The 19,549-nt window shown below is 31.9% G+C and overlaps 2 protein-coding genes across 2 annotated transcripts; both read left to right on the top strand.

The window, feature by feature from the left end:
• Nucleotides 1-12,133: 12,133 nt before the first annotated feature.
• On the top strand, nt 12,134-14,320 carry LOC119667547. The gene is made up of 5 exons (XM_038076850.1): nt 12,134-12,501; nt 12,576-12,720; nt 12,784-13,116; nt 13,177-14,149; nt 14,316-14,320. Exons 1-5 carry the CDS (start codon nt 12,134-12,136, stop codon nt 14,318-14,320), a joined length of 1,824 nt encoding a protein of 607 aa, XP_037932778.1.
• A 1,020-nt stretch (nt 14,321-15,340) lies between these two features.
• LOC119667546 lies at nt 15,341-18,903 on the top strand. The gene is made up of 4 exons (XM_038076849.1): nt 15,341-15,390; nt 15,800-16,334; nt 17,456-18,160; nt 18,799-18,903. The coding sequence occupies exons 1-4, from the start codon at nt 15,341-15,343 to the stop codon at nt 18,901-18,903; spliced, it is 1,395 nt and encodes a 464-aa protein (XP_037932777.1).
• Nucleotides 18,904-19,549: the final 646 nt, after the last annotated feature.

The raw sequence follows: 19,549 nt of genomic DNA, 5'->3' as shown, positions 1-19,549 counted from the left end.
AAAATATACAGCGCGCGAATTTTAAATGAGAACTTCCGAAAACCTTTCGGTCACAATGTATTTGCATAGTTATGCATTTATGCATAATCTTATACACTCATTACAAGTGTCAATTGATTTGCATAACTTAATGCTTACGAAAAGTAAACATCACAAATTGCTTTTAAGTCAATTTAGCAGATTATCAGATGCTGACATATCAATGTGATAGTTGCAGTGCTGAAAAATTGACACAAAAATATTATTTAGAGAAAATAATGAACTTTATAATTTTCATAGATTATATTCAGGACATTCATTTCATTAATTAATGCTGATTCAAAGGATTCTTTGGCTATTAAGAATTAAAGGTTGAGAGTTCTTTGAAATTTTGTCTATCCATCTATCTTTCTTTTTTGTTTATGAATAGCCCTTCGCTTTGTTATAGTCGCAAAGTTTAACCTATTCGCAAGGTGCTATAGGCTTCACACTGACAGATGTAGATATATATCTTTCCACAAATCTCAAAAAAATCTGTGTTTCTCAAATCTGCATTTTAAGGATAACATATTAATGATTTTGTAAAAAGATAATACAAAGATCTTAGCATTCATTTAAATTGTTGTGTTGAATAATAATAAGTGCGATATTACAATCTAATGACAAAACAATCTAATATCAGATAACTAGCTGTACTAACAGTAATAGGAAGAAGCAGCAATTAAATTTAAATAATAACAAAATTGGATATTATGTTATAAAGAAAAATATGTCCAATATGTCCAAGTTTTTTATATATGTAATAAACTGGGAGGATAGCATTAAATATCTAGGCATCACTATAGAAAAACGATTCACATGGCTTAAATATGTTTAATTGAAAAGAATTAGCTGTGCCAAAATTCTTATTCGCCTCTAACCGCTATTTAAAAATAAAAATCTCAATGCTAAGAACAGGAAGTTGTTATAACATATAACCAAATAATTCGACCGTCACTTCTATATGGATGTGTAGTGTTTAGCAAAGCCTCAAACACTATAATATGCCAGCTAGAAATTGCACCAAGCCAGGCTCTGAGAAGACATTTCAAGGTACCATGGTACATTAGGACAAATGACATCCTCAGGGACCTTAAGATGGATCCAATCAAAAAATACATAAAGGATAGAGCCCTGAAATTATTTACGAAAACCGACAGGTTTACCAACACCGAGTTATCGAATCTCAGAATGGTTACAAGCTCCTCGGTGGGGTATGCAGATTTATGGTCTATTATTGCTTAGTCTGATGAAGTGATAAATAATAATTCAGACAAGGCATAGAGAGGCGTTACGAAGAAACCTCGCAGTTAATAGAGAATAAAAGTGCTCAACTGCACTGACTCAACTAGCCTCAACATAATAATAATATATAAAATATTTCTGAAGAAACTTGCTGTCGATCATAGCCAATATTTGCAAATTTTCATTATCACAATTTTCTGAAAGGATATCGAAATTAATTTTTAATAAATTTTGATCTCCAGTACAACAAACAATTCGTGAAGCTATTATTCACTTGCTTAGGCAACAGTGTGTGTGGTTGCAACATGGCTCTGATAGATACTATGTAGCCAACAAGTAATAACCTTTGGCGGCTTTATTCAAAGCAAAAAGGGAAGCTACGAAAATTCATTTATTATGCAAACACCAATCCACGTACTCGTATCTATAGCAGTGTAAACAACAAAATAAATATTTGGATTGCAAACTGGCATACTCAGAACGGAGAGTGGAATATAGTGGAGTGAAGCTTGCCGTACACTTTTGCGATTAGTTGAATTTAAATTGTCAGTAACGTTATTTTTCATTTCAATTTCGATTATGTTTGTGCAATACGAATAAAGTCCTAGTCATGCCGCAGGATATGCGAATTGAATTACCAGCATTGCAATAAACTCCTCCATTGCTGCATAGCATTTCCATGCTCAGATTAGAATATTCAAATTATTTTGCTTTTTTGGAGTTCATTGTTGTGGTCGTTGTTGTTGTAGCATTTGTTAGTTATGTTCTTTTTTGTTATTTCCAATTTTAAGTATTTTTCTTCTAATCCCTGACAATGAATGTCATACAATCAATGCAATATAACCCATTCCAGCTAACTGACTACACGTACGCAGTTCTCACAATGCACAAATAAAACTAAAAATAATAAAACTTCATCAAAATTCCAAATGCAAGCAGGCAAATCATATGAGTTGAGAAAATGAGTTGCCTTTGGGTAATTTTAAGTATTTTTTTTTTAATAGCGAAAAAATTCGAAGCAATGATAATTTTTAGTGCACTTAAATAAAGCAAATAAATTAGTTTTCAAAAAAATTATCAACCCAGGTCGAATGCTAATTGAAATTGTATGTCCGTACCAATTTTCAATCACGACAACCCTTCAGTGTTCACATGTTTTTTATTTAAGAGAATATTGCTCATTAAAGAAATAAATTAGTGCCTAAATATTCAGTTATAAAGAGGTTCAAGCCATGGAAATCATAAAGCGACTATCTGTTTTAAATGAGAATGAGCAGGCAAGTTCACTTCGGCTTTATCGAAACTTTAATGGTCTGCATATAAGGTTATTAACAAATCAGTAGCTGAAGTCTTTTGATTAAAATTACAAGTTCATGCACTTACTATTATTACAATTATTATTATTATAGAAGATAGATCCTAGAACATAAAGAACACAAGGGTAATGAAATGGATCCATAGCTCTTCTGTAAATTTCTGAAAAATCACTAGAATGAGTCATTAAAGAAATGGTACGAAAATAAATTTACACAGCACGGTTGTAACGTAAACGCCATGCAAAACAAATTCTCATTCCAGCAAGGGAATATCTAATACGATACTTTTAATAATCCGAACAAACATTAGGAACTCATTTGGGTACAAAGTACATTTCTTGTGTACACCCAGGTCTCGGCAAATAAAGGTATAATGATATAAGTAGTTTGGTAATGCTTCCATATCACTTAACAATAAACTATAAATTTTACTAAAATTATTTGTATAGATAGATTAGTGTATACTATTAAATTTTAATATAGATTACTTCTGATTGAGACTTTAATAAAAATGGCATCTACAATTTTCTTCCTTTAACAGAAAAAGTATTGTATGGATACTCGTTGACTTCCATTTGGGAATAAATTTTGGATCTGCATATCCCGATTCCTTGTTTAGCAAGTCTAGCTTGCATTTTATATGTTCATATCTATGAGATAACAATATGATATTATCCGCAGTTTCGAGATAGCGAATAAATATCAAATACATATCGCGGTATTTATGTTAGAAACTTCAGGAAATCAATCAATAGCAATAAAAGAGCACCTGTTGTGACACCTGTAGTCGTCAGAAAAGCATCACTTAAAGTGTCATTTTAGACTACTCCACATTAAGGGTCTTAGTACTTTTTTGCATTCAGTCAGTTACATTTAATAATAATATTAACCCGATGACAAAAGGAAGCAGCTACAGTCCATGCGATACAAAAATATTAACTTAATATTTTATATGCTTATACTCGTATATAAATGTTCGAAATTATATGAAAAATATTTTGTGAAGTTACTTAATAAGTTAGTTTCGACAATAGCGAATCTATAGTGATATGAAGAAAAGAAAATTAAATATATCAAACAGTATTTAATAATAACAAAAATAACTTACTTTAATACCAAAATATTACTGCAGTTGAAATCTTTTGCCTTTACCAAATTTTCTTAATTGCATTTTACAGACATTTCAACGGATACAGATGCCCACCTCAGCATATTTCTGCACATAAGTCTGAATGCTTGGAATTCTGCTTACGGATTTGTAGCAATTTCTATTGTTTTCCATTCGTTCTGTCCGAGCACACTAAAATTAAGGTCTCACACACATAGACATACATGTGCTCAAATTCGAATTTACGCTTTTGTCATGCGAATGCATCTGAATCAACCGAATGCACCAGCATCCATTGTTGTCAGTCGTAGTCTAGCAACTACCCTGCAACGTCTGCAAAGATGTTGTGAACCAGATCTGCACTTTAAATTACCATTTTATTCAGTTCCATTATTCTGTTGTGTTGCACTAAAAAACCATGAACAGTGCACACACGTATCAACTGTCAAGTAGTTCAACCATTTTGGATATGACTTAATGAAGAAATGAAAATGTGCATTTATGTCCTTGCATCCAACATTCATCATGATAAGATTTCTTAGTTCATAACAGAGAAGCTGTGAGTTGCTTATGACAAAAAAAAATGTAACTAAATTTTGACACTCCTAAAAGGGCACAATACTTTCAATAAAATTTTTGAAATTAAAGCATTATCTACTTTCTAAAGTTCTTATGTACTCATAGCATATGTTATCAATCAATGAAATAATGGAATACTTGCAATAAACATATATGTGGGACTGTAATGCGAGAGGAAAAGAGTAGTATAAATTTGAAAGTCAATTTAATCTATAAATCTGTACATAACTTTATATGGTTTGTTTAAACTAGTACATAGCATGTTCATTAATCTGTAAAATAGTATTCCATTTTATTTCCCAATAGCTAAATTAGAAAATATGTGTTTACATAGCAGATGAGTTGGAATTGATTATTTTTGGTCAAGCCTTACCATACAGGAAGCAATAAGTACAGTGAACTTCAGTAAAGCAGGACAACTACGAAGTATATTTTCAATTTTTTATATGTATATATAATTAGTTAATGTACAGTAACTTTACTTAATGAAATGATCTATATTGCCATGATATTTGAATAATAATATAACAGAGATAAAAAACAACACCTTGAAATATAATATATAAACATAAACAGTTAATGCAAAAGAATGACTATAACATCAAACGTTCCTTTAAAGCATTTATTAAACTTAAGGTTATATTACTAACCACAATATCATCAATATTTATTCTAATTTTTCTTGTAATATATACGTTACGAATTTATTAAGTTTTATTAACAAATTTACAATAAATCAAACTGTCAAACCACTACATCTTTTAGCATATTAGTTCCAGATCAGTACGTTGTCATAGAGAATGAACTTGTAAGACGTGTCACCAGTGCAGTGTCTGATACAAGACTTGTACGTTCGGTATCAATTCTAGTTATTGACTCTGCAGCGTTACTAGTGCTAGATGGTGTCATAAAAAAAAATTTCCTAGGCTGTTTCAATTCGTTAAAAGTATGTCAATCTTCTTTAATTTGGTAAAGATGCTATTTTCCTAAATGGTTGCTTTTACCCCTAGTAACTTAAGTGCCTAGCTATTCTATGTTAGGCTCTTCTAAGACAGTCAATCAAACTTAGGGTAGTGCTTATGAAGAAAGGTAAAAGTAATCAAATCTAACCTAGCCTTTTTTTCACAAAAGATTGTGATCTAGAATGAAAACTTGAAAAGTGACAATAATCTTTGTAAAAGACTCTGTAATAAAAAAGTGTCTGGATTCATTTTGAAACTAATGAAAGACCACCTAAGTTTACTAATCGGGGTCTTTACAAGACGTAACACCATAAGTGTTAACACAGTAACAAGATATCCGTATTATCTTAAATTAGTCGTAGATATTGACAGCACAGAATATTCTATTGATTATTAACAAAAATTTGCAACAACTATATTAGGATTATTAGGATTAGGATTAAGGTATGTGTTAAGTTTTTGACCTATTTCAATTTATCAACCATTATGTTCTCTAGTTTCTTTATTTGCTTTTCTATAATATTTTCTGTCATTTTTGCTTTCTAAGTCGTTGCTTTCGATTCTAAGTCGTTTAATTAGTGTCCAATGACTGTCTTATTTTTCAGTCGAATAAAAAGACTATTATAAAGTGTGGGAGTTATAAGCATAAAACCAATAATAAGCTGCCATATAATCTTATCTAAACTTCAATATGAATAACTACCTACTTTCAGGAACCTTAAATAGTTATCACGTTTCAAAGAACTGTAAATTAACTGGCATGATTCACATTAAGGGCCTCGGTTCGAGTTGAGTGTTAACATCTGTAAATGTAGAAACTTATTTTGTTATATGCAGTATTCGTCCTTGCATCAATATATTATTACATGTCCATTATAAGCTTAATAGAGTCCATATCTAAATGTATGTTTTGAATAATCAGCTTGCTCTCAATTATTAAGAGCTTAATATTTATTTTTTAAATGTTAAAATCAATTATCATATCAAAAATTTTTCTAACTGGTATTAATTTTATTAAATCTGTATTTAGATAGACAAATATTATTATTTGAAACTGCAACAAAAACAGAAGTCTATATTATCAATTTCTATGTCAAAATGTGTAAATATGTAATTTTATGTTATTGAACTAAACTTGGGTATTACAGGCACGTATTGTAATTTTACGATTTAATGTCGAGCAGTGGTAAAAATTAAAGCAACAAATCCTTTAGCAACTTTCAGTTCAATTGCCGTGAGTAACGACTGTTGTTGTTTTATTAAATTTAAAATTATTTAAATTTATTTATTTTTCAAATGCATACAACTGCAGACACATTTGCCGACACAAACATCGTAGTTGGACATATCCGTAGTTTACAGGATGTCTGACATTTTTGCAGTATAGAATTTTCAATGCAGCCACTGAATCAGGGTTACTACTGCCTTTGTACTACGAGTAGTAGTACAACATCAACTACAAAATGTTGACAATGATGGTGATTTTCTAATTCAATTATTATTCAAATCATATAATTTCATTTTCAAGTTTTTTAAATTCACCCACAAGCTAGACAACAGACAGGCTGACAACAGACGAGATTATGAATGATTGTGAAAAACCTGAATTTTATTACTTTATTCAGATAAATTCATAGTCCTTACGTACATATAATAATGTACAAGTTGAAGGATTTTATTTTTTTTTTGACACAGCCAAAAATATAAATATTATTTTATGTTTAAAAATATTTTTGAGTAATTTGAACTCAGTATTTTTTTTATTATTATTTTTTTTCTATAAATATGAATTTCAATCCAAATACATAATATGTTTTCATTTCTTCTAATTAGTATTCATTCCGCACAAACCGAAGTTAATTCAGTTAGATATCCTTCCGTTATACTATTTGATGTATATTTGTTCGATGTAATGTATTCCAATTGTGTGGTTAGATGATTGTCGTATAAATCTAAGATTTGGATTTAATTCTTAGCTCACATTATATTCATCTCAAATTTAATAGTACCTTCTGTTAAAGCAACAGCATCCTGTTAGTGTATTCGTTCTTTTTTTTTTTTTTTTTTTTTGCAGTAGGTGGAAGCATCGAAAGCCGCCGTGTGAGACTTGAACCCACTAAACCACCTCTTAGGAATGGATGTGGAAGATTGCAGCCGCGTTCAGCGAGTGCAACCCCCATTCCAGTGAACGAAAGTAGAAGGAGAGCAGAAGGGCTTAGTATTTAACAAGCTAAATTTATCAAAGCCGAAAATAGACTAATAACTTAAGAAGGATGGAAATATCGATGAAGGAGATGGGTTTACGCAAGATTGCGAGGGGGGTCTAATTATGTATATACTCTACAATCAGGATCAAAAAAACCACGATTGTAAAGCGGAATAAGTGGAGCTCGGATGAGCTCTTCCTCAAGATAGTGCGCAAGGAATTGTGGAGGCTTATACCTCATAATCGAATAAGTTGCTTATAACAAAGTACTTTTACTTTGCTATTAAGCTGGTTATGTCTACGGAGTGCATTTTTGAGGGATTTATGCCTGAAGGTGGCATTTTGGATGGCATAACTCACATGGGAGACGAAGTTATGCTTAGGAGTGAATACAACTCCCAGGTACTTTAGCTTGTCAACAAGCTGAATGGGGGTGCCATTGATTCTAAGTTTAAGGTTAGAGATCTTAAAGGACGCAACTCGATCAGCACGTTGGCCAATAAGTGGTATTGCAGAAATTTTTGAGTGATTGAGCTTAATCTTCCACTTACCGTAGTAAGCAGAGAGGGTGCTAAGGTGGCTATTAAGCTCAGTGGAGATTCTACGAGGAAGAGTGGACTTCATATAAATGAGGCAATCATCTGCATAACAGATTTGCTTAATGCATGGGGGAGGAGTGGGAAGATCTGATGTGTAAATATTAAAGAGAATGGGGCCAAGTACTGAACCCTGAGGAACACCGGCAGCGATGGAGTGTTCACTAGAAAGAGATGAGCCAATTCTAACAATGAAGGACCTATTTGTAAGAAACTGATAGATAACGCTACAGAGTTGGTTTGGGGCTCCAAGAGCAAGAAGTTTGTGTACCAGACCCTCGGTCCACACTGTGTCAAATGCCTTTTCGATATCTAGGCTGATGGCTACAGTGGATTGTTTGTTAGCAAACCCAACACAAACGTCATTCTGAAGATGGTGCAACGCATCCACAGTCGATGTCTTATTTCGAAAACCGAACTGAAAGTTCGGGAGAACACGGTTTTCAGAAACGAAAAACTTCAGTTTGCCTTGTATGAACGTTTCGTACAATTTGCTTACTGAGTTTAAAAGGGATATGGGTCTGTAGGAGTTGGGATCAGATTTAGGCTTCCCACTTTTATGGATGGGACGCACGATTGCCTTTTTCCATGGCTGTGGAAAATAGCCAAGATTGTACGCATGATTGAAGATCATGGCACAAGAATTAAAGAAAATAGGAGACAAACGGCGCAGAGTATGATAGGATATCTTATCGATACCCGAAGACTTTTTGGGAGTTTTGAGAGAGAGTATCTCCCAAAGGACCGAAGGAGTTATGAAACCGCTAGGGTTGCTATTGTCGGTGCAGAGGGCAGAGCATTGAAGAGAGAAATTTACAATGGTGCCGCTATAGGCATTGAAGAGGCTATGGATGTGGTTATTGGTGGCTGAAACAAAGTCAGGGTCACCGTCATCCAAAGTAAGTTGGTGATTATTGGCGAAGACTTCTCCAAATATATTAGATTTGGATGAGTCCTCGGAGTAGATGGCGCCTGAGTAGTGCAGGTCTGGGATACTTTTATTGGAACCACAAATTTGCCTGATCGTATTGAAAACGTCAGATCTGCATGTGGTAGTGCGAAGTTTAGCTTGTAAGCTAATAGATCTGGCTCTATTAATTCTCTGAGATATAATAGAGTCTAGGTTTTTCAGAATAGCTCGAAATTGAGCAGCAAAGGTAGAGCCAGCCGCCCTAAGACGGTAGACTTTACGACGAAGGGATTTCCTGTGCCTAATGAGGTCCAGAGTGCAACTGTCAAGAGGTACCTGATAGCTTCGAAGAAGTCTAGTTTTGGGAACATGAGCCTCGACTGTACTGGAAATGACAGACTCTAGTTCAGAGACCAAAATGTCAAGTTCAGAGCAGGACACATTCCTATGTTCTGGGATATTAATATTAAGTAGATATTGGTCCAGAGTGTTATTAAACTCTAGCCAATCAGTGGCCGCAAAATTATAGATGGTACGAGGAGCGAGAGTAGAAGCTCTGCACCCAGAAAGAGGAAGGTACACCGCTTGATGGTCAGAAATGCCGTCTATGACGGAAGGTTCTCCAAGGAAATTGTGGAGCCTGTTATCTATCAGAAAGAAATCGAGAACAGAGTTAAGGCGTGTTGGAACAGAGGGGGCGAGAACCCTAATGTCGTGACTCAATGAATTATCACTGAGCCATTCATATAAGACAGTACCATTAAAACAGGTACTTTCATTAAACCAAAGGGTGTGCTTACTGTTAAAGTCACCACCGATGATTACCCGGTTTTGGGTGAGGGTTAGAAGAGTGTCTAAGTCAGATGGCTCAATTCGCGAAGAAATAGAGGGAGTATAGTAAATACAAAACAAGTCGAGGAAAAAGCAATTGACTTCAATGGTAATCCCTACAGCTTCCATGGAGGCTAGAGGAGGTATGGAAATACGAGAGAAGCTAAGGGAATCTCTAATAAGAATAGCGACTCCCCCACCTCTGCCGGCTCTATCATAGCGAATAAATTTATATCCGCTGAAACTAACTACATTTTCAAGGTTAAGGTGGGTTTCAGTGATAAGCGCAATATCAGGCCTATTCTGTCTAATAAAGTCTTGAAAGATTCTGCGCTTGAGGTTGGAGTATAATGAGTTGACGTTTAAGAGAACGATACGAAGACCGCTCATCTTAACGCGAACTCAAAGGCTTTATGGATGAGGAAAACCCTACGATCTTCTTCGGAGGCAAGGCTGGAATAATGCTGGAATAATGTATTCGTTCTTTCATCGTTTGATTTCTTTTATATACTTATCTTTATATATCATCATTTTAGAGAATAGTTCATTTAATTATTTTCCGTATAGAATATGGACAATATTTTAATATCATCACTTTAGAGAATAGTTCATTTTATTATTTTCTATATACAATCTTTATTAACAATTTATTTTATTTTATTTACTTTTTTTGAATAAAAAAATTTACACATAACAATAAGTAATCTTTAACTAAACGATATTTAATAAGTGACTAAAAATTGTTTTTATGATTTAAAACTATGTCGTTGTTGTCATGGTTGGTTGGTTGGTTGCAGTGGCAGGTCATAAGATAACTTCAAATGTACCTCAATTAGCGATTTTTCGCCGTTTTGTTACCACATTCCTCGCAAGAACCCTAGTATAGAAGAGTAGAGACTAAATCCATCCCACTGAATTTAGGTAATTTAATAGGTCTTTCTTCTTCACCATTGAGCAGTCTAATAAACTATCACAAAAGTATTTTCCTAAGAACCTATACGTTGTTGTCATAACACGGACTATTTCAGTAAACCCGTCTTCCCTTCATAGCTATTACTGTCATCCATCTATCTATCTACATGGAGATATTACCAAATCATGTTGATAAACCAAGGCTTATCATTTTCTTTCCTTTTAAACGATTAATCAATATTTGGTATATATAAAGCAAATATTTATCTACTCATCATTTTTCGATCACTTCTTCGTTAGATTATATATATATATGTATACCTTATTTCAAATAACATAATTTAGTATCTTAGCTTTAATATTCGCTTTATTAATATTTTATGTCATTTGTTTTTACTCTAACACATTTAAAAATTATTATAAATTAATGCAATTTCAGATAATTATATTAAATTATTATTTATTGTTTTTCATTTGAATGCAAATGTAACCCTACATTCCACATTACGATTTCATAAAACATTAATATGTAGTCGAACCATATCGAAAGGCAGAATAGTAACAGAATAATTTAATAGTAAATAAAATATACTTGTTATAAGCTTGAAAAACAAGGTTCGTCTTTGAGAAACTATAATAAAGCTTACACACTGTAAACTGTAGTGACCACACCTTTAATTAATGCAAATATATACCTAAATATCTAAATAATCGTTATATAAAGGTTAGAATAAGTATCTTTAAGAATAGTTATATTGATATGATGCACAACTAAAATAATATTTTAGCTTTAGATCTAACTGCCCTCTCCGTTTCTTTCACGCTTCTATATCCGAAAACCGAGACACATGAAACTTTACCGTTTTTTTATTTCCTTTCACGATATTATGTTCGGGGACCCAGATACATAGAGCTTCTTTTCTTACTATAGATATAACAACAACTTGCTATATTATAACTAGTATATAAATGTTGGTAAAAAGACAAAAGTCAACATATAATTACACACAAAAATACTGAGCATTGTTAATAATATCTATAACTCATATATATGTAGCTAGATATATAGATGAATCTGCGAGAGTCTCCACGTACGTCGCCTTAGGGTTCTAGGGTTTCCATTAAGTATTTATTACTATAGGGTTCATTGCGTTTCTATTACTATATGCTCGCATATGTAAGCATTATCTCTTATGTTTAAGACATCTTGTATCTAACCAAGGTTACTTACCAAAACTAAAGTATAGTAGGTTATGCCCTGGCATTACAGTAAAGGTAAAACTATAATTATTGATAGCACTGAGTTAACTTTGTTTACAAAATGAAATTGCAATTTTAAACTTTAAATATTTTGAGAAATAATAATGCAAAACTCACCGTAGGACAACCGAGGGAAATTAATTAAATAAAATGAAATGTTCGAAAAGTTGACAGTACATCGAGAGACGCCATGTTTATAGTAACATTGCAATTGAAATCCAGTCATGGCTTCTGTGTTGTGATGTTGTTGTTGTTGCTTACAGTGCCAAGTGTTCGAAATTTGTCAATTATGCAAAATGTTAATAGCACAACCGCCCACACCGCTGCAGCGATACGCGATATTGTACTGGAGTATTATGTGCGACATTCTCAGGACTTTATGTTAACTGTGCACATGAAGTCACGTCATGCGCTGAACTTAGCCAGTGATTTATTAAGTCAATTGTTGCCACATTTGTCTGCGATTAAAGTACAAATTGAAACAATCAATACCACGATAAGGAGTACCTATAATCGCAAACATAATTTAATATTAATCGATGACGTTGAAGCTTTAAGGTAATTTAGCCAAGTCCACAGATACGAATAGCATAAATGTATGACAAAAATTAAATAATTAATTGCATTTACAGAGAACTAAACCCTGCTAAGTGGACAAAGGATTATGATTTTGTGGAGTTGTATTTACTGTATATATTACAGAATAAGAGCTTAACGGTGCGCAATAACAATCTGATTGACGTCTTTAATTACTTCTGGCACAATTCCATAACGCATGTTAGTTTATTAATGAGAAGTCAGAAAAATTTAATAAATCTGTATACATTTTTTCCGTATAAGAACGTATACAGTTGTAGGAGTGTTTCAGTAAAAATTCTGAATAAATACAATGGTACTTGGATTAACGACTTACATAAAGTTCAAAACATATTTCCTGCCAAACTATTGAATTTGAATAATTGCACGCTGAGAATAGCTTTATGGCACACCCCACCTTATTTGAGTTACTTTCCTAACAAGACTGGTATGGAGAGAATTGATCATTTTGAAGGAGAACTGATAAAAGTAATAGCAAAAAAATTGAACTTTTCATTAGAATTTGTTGTACCACCAAATGATGAACGACGCGGCTTAATATTTGACAATGGCACTACTACAGGAGCTATAAAATTGGTAATTAACCAACCATTATTAAATATTTAAAGAAGTATTTATAATATTTTTATCTTTTAGTTAAAAACACATGTAGCTGACATCAGTCTTGGCTGCTTTCGTCTCACATTGGAGCGTGCCAAAATACTCACGCCTGCTCTGCCATATCATCAGACAACTCAGGTGTACAGTATACTGTTGTCTAATAGAGCATACACTTCACTCGAAATTCTCAGTTTCCCTTTTGATGAACTCACTTGGTCTTGTATTTGCCTTATTTTACTTGTAATGTTTTTTACAACTACTTTCATACAATACTCCTTTCATAAATATAAATCTCGCAGAACTATGTTGGGGAATATAAAAACCAATTCAAAATTTATCGACATATTTGCTACGTCTATGTTGGAGAATATAAAAACTAATTCAAAATTTATCGACATATTTGCGGTATTTATCGGAAGCAGCATAAAGAAAGCACCAAGAGCAAATTTCGCACGATGTCTATTTTTTTTCTGGTGTATTTATGGCCTTACATTGCGTACAGCATACCAAAGTTTGCTCTATAAATTATTGGAAACAGATCTATATCGAAGCCCACCAAGATGTATAATAGATTTATTAGCTGATAAATACAAATTGGTAATGTTAAAAACCACATTTGACTCTGTTAAGAAAGAAACATATATTGAGAAAGGATTAATCGATGTTATAATCCAACACAGTACAGATGATCTGAACCCTTTTAACTACCTAGTATTGGAACGTAATATACCCTTAGCTGCTGTCTCGCCGTTGGATTTTCTTGCTCTCTACGAGTCAATTCATAGAAAACATGAAACATTTTACGTTCTACCAGAAATAATTTTTTCTCAGCAAATAACTATGTATTTCAAGAAACACTCCTATCTAACAGATCGTTTTGATAAAATTTTACTACAATTAAGAAGTCAGGGCCTTATAAATTACTGGGCTCAAAAAAGTTTTCTTCAAACTATGTTCCGTAAACATAAAAATGCCATAGTTAAGCCAATTAATTTATCACATGTATCGGGTATATTTCTGCTTTTTCTATTTTTAATGGGTGTGGCAATACTAGTGTTCTGCTTGGAAATAATTTATATTAAATACTATGTGAAAAAAAAAATATATATAAAACGAAAATAAAATTTTTTTAACAATTTAAAATTTTAATACAATCCTACTTGCATATTACAAAGTATAGCATATAACCAAGGAATATCAATTCTTAGTTCATTTGAGTCATCTTACCTAGATTAGATGGTAAATAATTGTTCACATTGTGGGAATAAATGGAACTCCTAACAGGACTGTGACTCTGTTATGCATGCTGTTAATTTATTTAACTTTATTTTTTTCTTTTAATCACACTGTCAATTGATGGACTATCTAATAATTGCTGTTGGATTTCTTTCACTTCGGCTGCATCCAGAAAAGTCTTAATTTTTTACGGATTGTTGTTCAAGCACTCAGATTTCTGGATTAATTCTTTATAGAAAATTATTTTCCTATATTGTATAAGAGCAGGACATTCTATATTTTTCATTTGTGAGATTGTTGCTCGTAAGCAAAATTGAAAAACTTTTAAAAAGATTATATATTTATATATAGGTTGTTGAAATTATATAAATATTTAAGAAACTACCACATAAATTTGTAGCTGTCATTTTTATTTAAAAATTAGATATATCATTGATCATCCTTTATAAAAAATTTTTATTCACCCTGGTGCGATTTAATCACTTTGACATAATTGATAATTACATATATAAACTTTGATGTACATATAGTTAACATATTAAAGTGTTAAAAACAATATATCATATCATAATCTATATATATGATATTTAATTGCTTATTACCGTAAATTGGTCATGACGTGGTTGGGTGAAAGCTCCATAATTAAGTTCCAATATAAAATGTCTGTTTGAGTCGGTAATGCATCAGTAATTGTGGCAATAAAAATTGTTAATAGTATATAAAGAAAATCAAAGTATATATAATTATTTATAATGCATTGTAAAATCCTCATTACATAAAAAGTCACAAATATAATTTCAACTCATAAACTTTAGCACGGACATGTGTCATGCAAATTAGGAAACGTAAGAAAATAGTACGGGTCACAAATTCGTGTATAATGCAGGTTACGGAGAAATTGGTAAAAGTGTTCATCTTTAGTCGTAATAGGTGATTCGACTCCAGCAGTTGTAAGTACGGAGCTATGACGCTTAATTGCTATCATGCATTTCCACATCAATTATTGGGTACGTTGTAAAATAATTGCTCTGTCGCTGCTACTAGGGTTTCCCTTAATACAGAATTTGAAAATACTAGACAGTAAAAAAACGCGAGTATCTACAAGTACAATTAGTGCATTACAGTCAATAATTAAAGAGCAATTTGCACCAAATACAAATGAAGTGATACTGGCAGCACATGTGAAAGATATAAAACTTAAGGGTCTAGTAAATGATCTTCTAACTGTCTTATTGAAAGACTTGCCAAATATAAAAATAAAAATAGAAAATAATCTTACGAGAAGAGAAATAAAATCTACAATAAAATATAGTTTAATAATTGTTGATGGTCTGGAAGCCTTAAAGTGAGTTCCCAAATTAAATTTCAAAGACGTATATTAATACTAATACGTATAACAATTTAATTGATTAACTCGTTGCAGTGAATTGCATCCTTTTGCCTTAGCTAAAAATAACGATTTGATGGAAGTGTACCTAGTGTACTTAGTACAAATAGAACGATATACAAATGCCACTATTGAAATAACAAATATTTTGGATTACTTTTGGCATGGTTACACCACAGATGTTAGTCTTTTGTACGAAGTTGCAAAACATCAAATGGTACTCTATACATACTATCCTTTCTTTGATGAACAGCATTGCAAACAAATTGTGGTGAAAAATATAAATAGTTTCAATGTAACTTGGAAGCATTCACTGGCAACAAATTCTTATCCAGCAAAACTACATAACTTAAATAATTGCTCACTTGTTGTAGCCATTTGGGATACTCCTCCATACCTAACATATCGTCCACAAAAAAATGGTTTTGATAGAGTGACTGATTTTGAAGGCATTCTACTAATTGAGTTTGCCAAAAAATTAAATTTTTCACTGGATTATATTGTGCCACCAAATGATGAACAGCGTGGTAAACGTTTTTCCAATGGTTCAACAAATGGAGCTATAAAATTGGTAATTTTAATTAATTTAAGTAAGTTATTTAGTTTTTAACACGATCGATTTTAAAACCAATATGAATAAATAGTAGCGATAGAAAATTTGTGAAACACCCTGAGTCACACTCAATCAACCAAGAAACTGTATCAAGTAAGATAATAGCCGCTTTTAATGTGATATTATGCCCCTAAAAAAAATTAGTTACAAATTGATTCGTAATATGCAAGAACCTATTGGTTTGAAGGATATTAAACCCTTCACAAAATCGAAGCCAACTTTTACTTTCTTTTAAATTCTGAATAATTTTAAAAATACTTGTTAAGTTAGGTTAGATCATACCGGTGATCCCTATGAGCTACCTCATTGTATTACCATACATATACTCAAATGCTGTTTACTATCATGTCTTGTAATTGATCAAATTCCTTAATTCCTCATAAAATGCTGAGTCGCCGCCTTGCAAGAGGTGGGCAAAGACAGAGTAGATGAGAGGAACTTTCATTGTCTTTCCCACAGCTGCGGCAGGTATGTTTGACAGGGAGATTCAAACTTCTAGCATGGTTTCCTAGTTTGTAGTGACCTTTAAGAAAACATACTATACGGCTGATACCTCTACGGGGCATTTCAATGAGAATATTGGATTTCCAATAGATGTTTACATATCGTTGAGTCCTCCCATCTTCTATTAAAAAACTCAACACAGAAAGAGCTTAGTAAGAATACTTAGCGTTACGAATGCTCGTTAAAAGTTTTCGTATATGATTTGAATCTTATTTAATAAAATGCAGTTAAAATAATTTCAATTATAAATTTTTATCTCTTAACAAAAGTAAGATAACAATATTCAATATTTATATTACTTCATACATTTTCGCCCGAATAATATATCTGCACAAGTCAATTAATAAAGAAATGTAAAACAAGTATAACAAAAAGCGATCGGTTAAAACGATCCATGAGAACCGAACCAAACCAAACCAATTCATTCTAAAACTGACAAAATCGAACCAATTCAAGGTATTCTCTAACTAAACTTTAATTAACAGATTATTTAATTAAGAGATTAATAATTATTTTTTTATAAATACTCAACATATTCAAATAAATAGAATTAAACTAGTTTTTTCATTTTTTAGTTAAAGGAAAGAAAAGCCGATATGAGTTTGGGTTCATTTCGCTATACTTTGGAACGCTGTGAAGAACTCACTGGGGCTTTACCATATTATCAATCTTGGACAGTTTATGCAGTTCTTTTGATGCAACCCTATTCTTCTTTAGAAATACTTGGGTTCGCTTTTGATACTAAAACTTGGTTATGTTTATTCATCAGCTTATGTTTTACACTAATCTTAACTTACATACTCCATCGTTATATAAAAAAATCATGGTTAGCGAGGATAATACTAGGCATACCGCAACCACAAACACCTTTAACAAATTTAGTAAGTGTTTTTTTAGGTGTACCGATTACACCTATGCCAAGCAGCACATATACAAGGTTTGTTATCATCCATTGGTTCATATATGGTTTACTAATACGCACAGCATATCAGAGTTTACTGTTTCAACTGTTGCAAACTGATATGTATCAAGAACCACCAAAAACATTATCAGATTTAATATCAAGGCATTATACATTGATTATAACTACAACAGCTTTTGATCAAGTGAAAAGAGTTCCCCACATAGATGAAACAGACATTATATTTAACAATAGCACATTTGAACCGGACACATTTGCCATTGTGGCCGAAAACAACAACAAGCGCTTAGCAGGCGTCTCTCCAATGGACTTTTTAAAGTTTTATGTTGTCAAAAACAATAAACGTGGCATTTTCTTTGTTTTACCTGAAAAAATTTTTACCCAACATATTACTATGTACTTCACAAAGCACACATATTTAATCGATCGCTTTAATTATATATTTATGCAATTGAGAAGTCAGGGACTCATAGATTACTGGGCTTCAAAAAGTATTGAAAAAATCAAATGGCCTAGTAAGAAAGTAGACAGTGCAAGTGCTATTTCGTGGGAGCAAATTAATGGAATTTTTATTATTTATACAGCTCTCTTGATAATTTCTTTTACTGCTTTTTTAGTTGAAATAATATATTATAGATATAAACAGAAATAAAACGAACTTATAATTAAAAAGAAATATGTAATAAATTGTAGTTTTTTATATATACACCGAAAAATATATCTTATATCCTATAAACTATTTTAAAATATGTTGTTTCACGAATAAATAAAAATATTTGAAGAAAACATTTTTGTTTTGTTACCTTTATCTCTTTAAGCAACCATATTTCCATAATATGTAGGTATATATGCAGTCTTAACAGTTATTGCAAGTATATTTTCCTTAATGCTCTTAAAGCTAAGCTCTTCAAACCTGAAGTTTTTATAATGCTAGTACATATTTACATCTAATACAAAAAATTAATTAAAATTATTTGTCTTAATTTTGAAATTAAGTGCTATCCATTAAACAAATCTGTTAATGTGCAACAATCAAGCTGGACTTTATTGGACTTCGAAGTTCAAGACTTAGGCTTAAACTTCAAAACAGTTTACATATAATTATAATCTTAAGGTTTGATAGTCCTTTAATTAAATTTACTTTATTTGTCATAACTGATTTAGTTCTAAAGTGTTTATATGCAGATTTAAATATGGATTTAGGTTACCAAATTCCTTGAATTTGTGAACGTTAATTGCGTTGTTCATCAATTTACTCTTGTATCACAGAAAAGTATTATTTTTATCTGAAAAACTTTTGTTACAAACTTATTCTATGAGTTAAAATTACGCCAAAATTAACTTCCTTACATCCTTATAAAACATTTTCTTTCCAGTGTGGTATATAATATTAAATAATAAACTTTTTACTGTATTAATTAATACCCACATTAACCTAAGTAAATTTTTATTCAGATAATTTTTAATATAATGACACACTCATTAGGAATAAAAGCGTAAATATACTATTACACATTATAAGTGTTAATTACGAAATAAATATATTTCTAATATAAATACCACAATAGAGCATCCATGCAATAATACTAAAGCAATAAAAACAGCCTCCAACTCCTGTAAGGCTAACACATTTGCTGTTCTTTCGATTACAAAGTTTTTTGCATTTTCTTTAGAGGCACTGGTTTTTGGGCTACCTAATATACGATCGTATTGCACAATCTCACGAATCCATTTGTCCATAAATCCA

Source organism: Teleopsis dalmanni, chromosome 1 (genome assembly GCF_002237135.1).
Source record: "Teleopsis dalmanni isolate 2A chromosome 1, ASM223713v2, whole genome shotgun sequence".
Classification (NCBI taxonomy): domain Eukaryota; kingdom Metazoa; phylum Arthropoda; class Insecta; order Diptera; family Diopsidae; genus Teleopsis; species Teleopsis dalmanni.
Note: the sequence above shows the minus strand (reverse complement) of the source record. Positions and strands in the feature narration are given on the sequence as shown.

Coding starts and splice junctions, on each gene's coding strand:
- LOC119667546 (XM_038076849.1), top strand. CDS start 15,341: ATGACGCTTAATTGCTATCATGCATTTCCACATCAATTATTGGGTACG. Junction 15,391..15,799: donor CATCAATTATTGGGTACGTT/GTAAAATAATTG, acceptor AACTCGTTGCAG/TGAATTGCATCCTTTTGCCT. Junction 16,335..17,455: donor CAAATGGAGCTATAAAATTG/GTAATTTTAATT, acceptor TTCATTTTTTAG/TTAAAGGAAAGAAAAGCCGA.
- LOC119667547 (XM_038076850.1), top strand. CDS start 12,134: ATGTTTATAGTAACATTGCAATTGAAATCCAGTCATGGCTTCTGTGTT. Junction 12,721..12,783: donor GGCACAATTCCATAACGCAT/GTTAGTTTATTA, acceptor TTTCCGTATAAG/AACGTATACAGTTGTAGGAG. Junction 13,117..13,176: donor CTACAGGAGCTATAAAATTG/GTAATTAACCAA, acceptor TTTATCTTTTAG/TTAAAAACACATGTAGCTGA.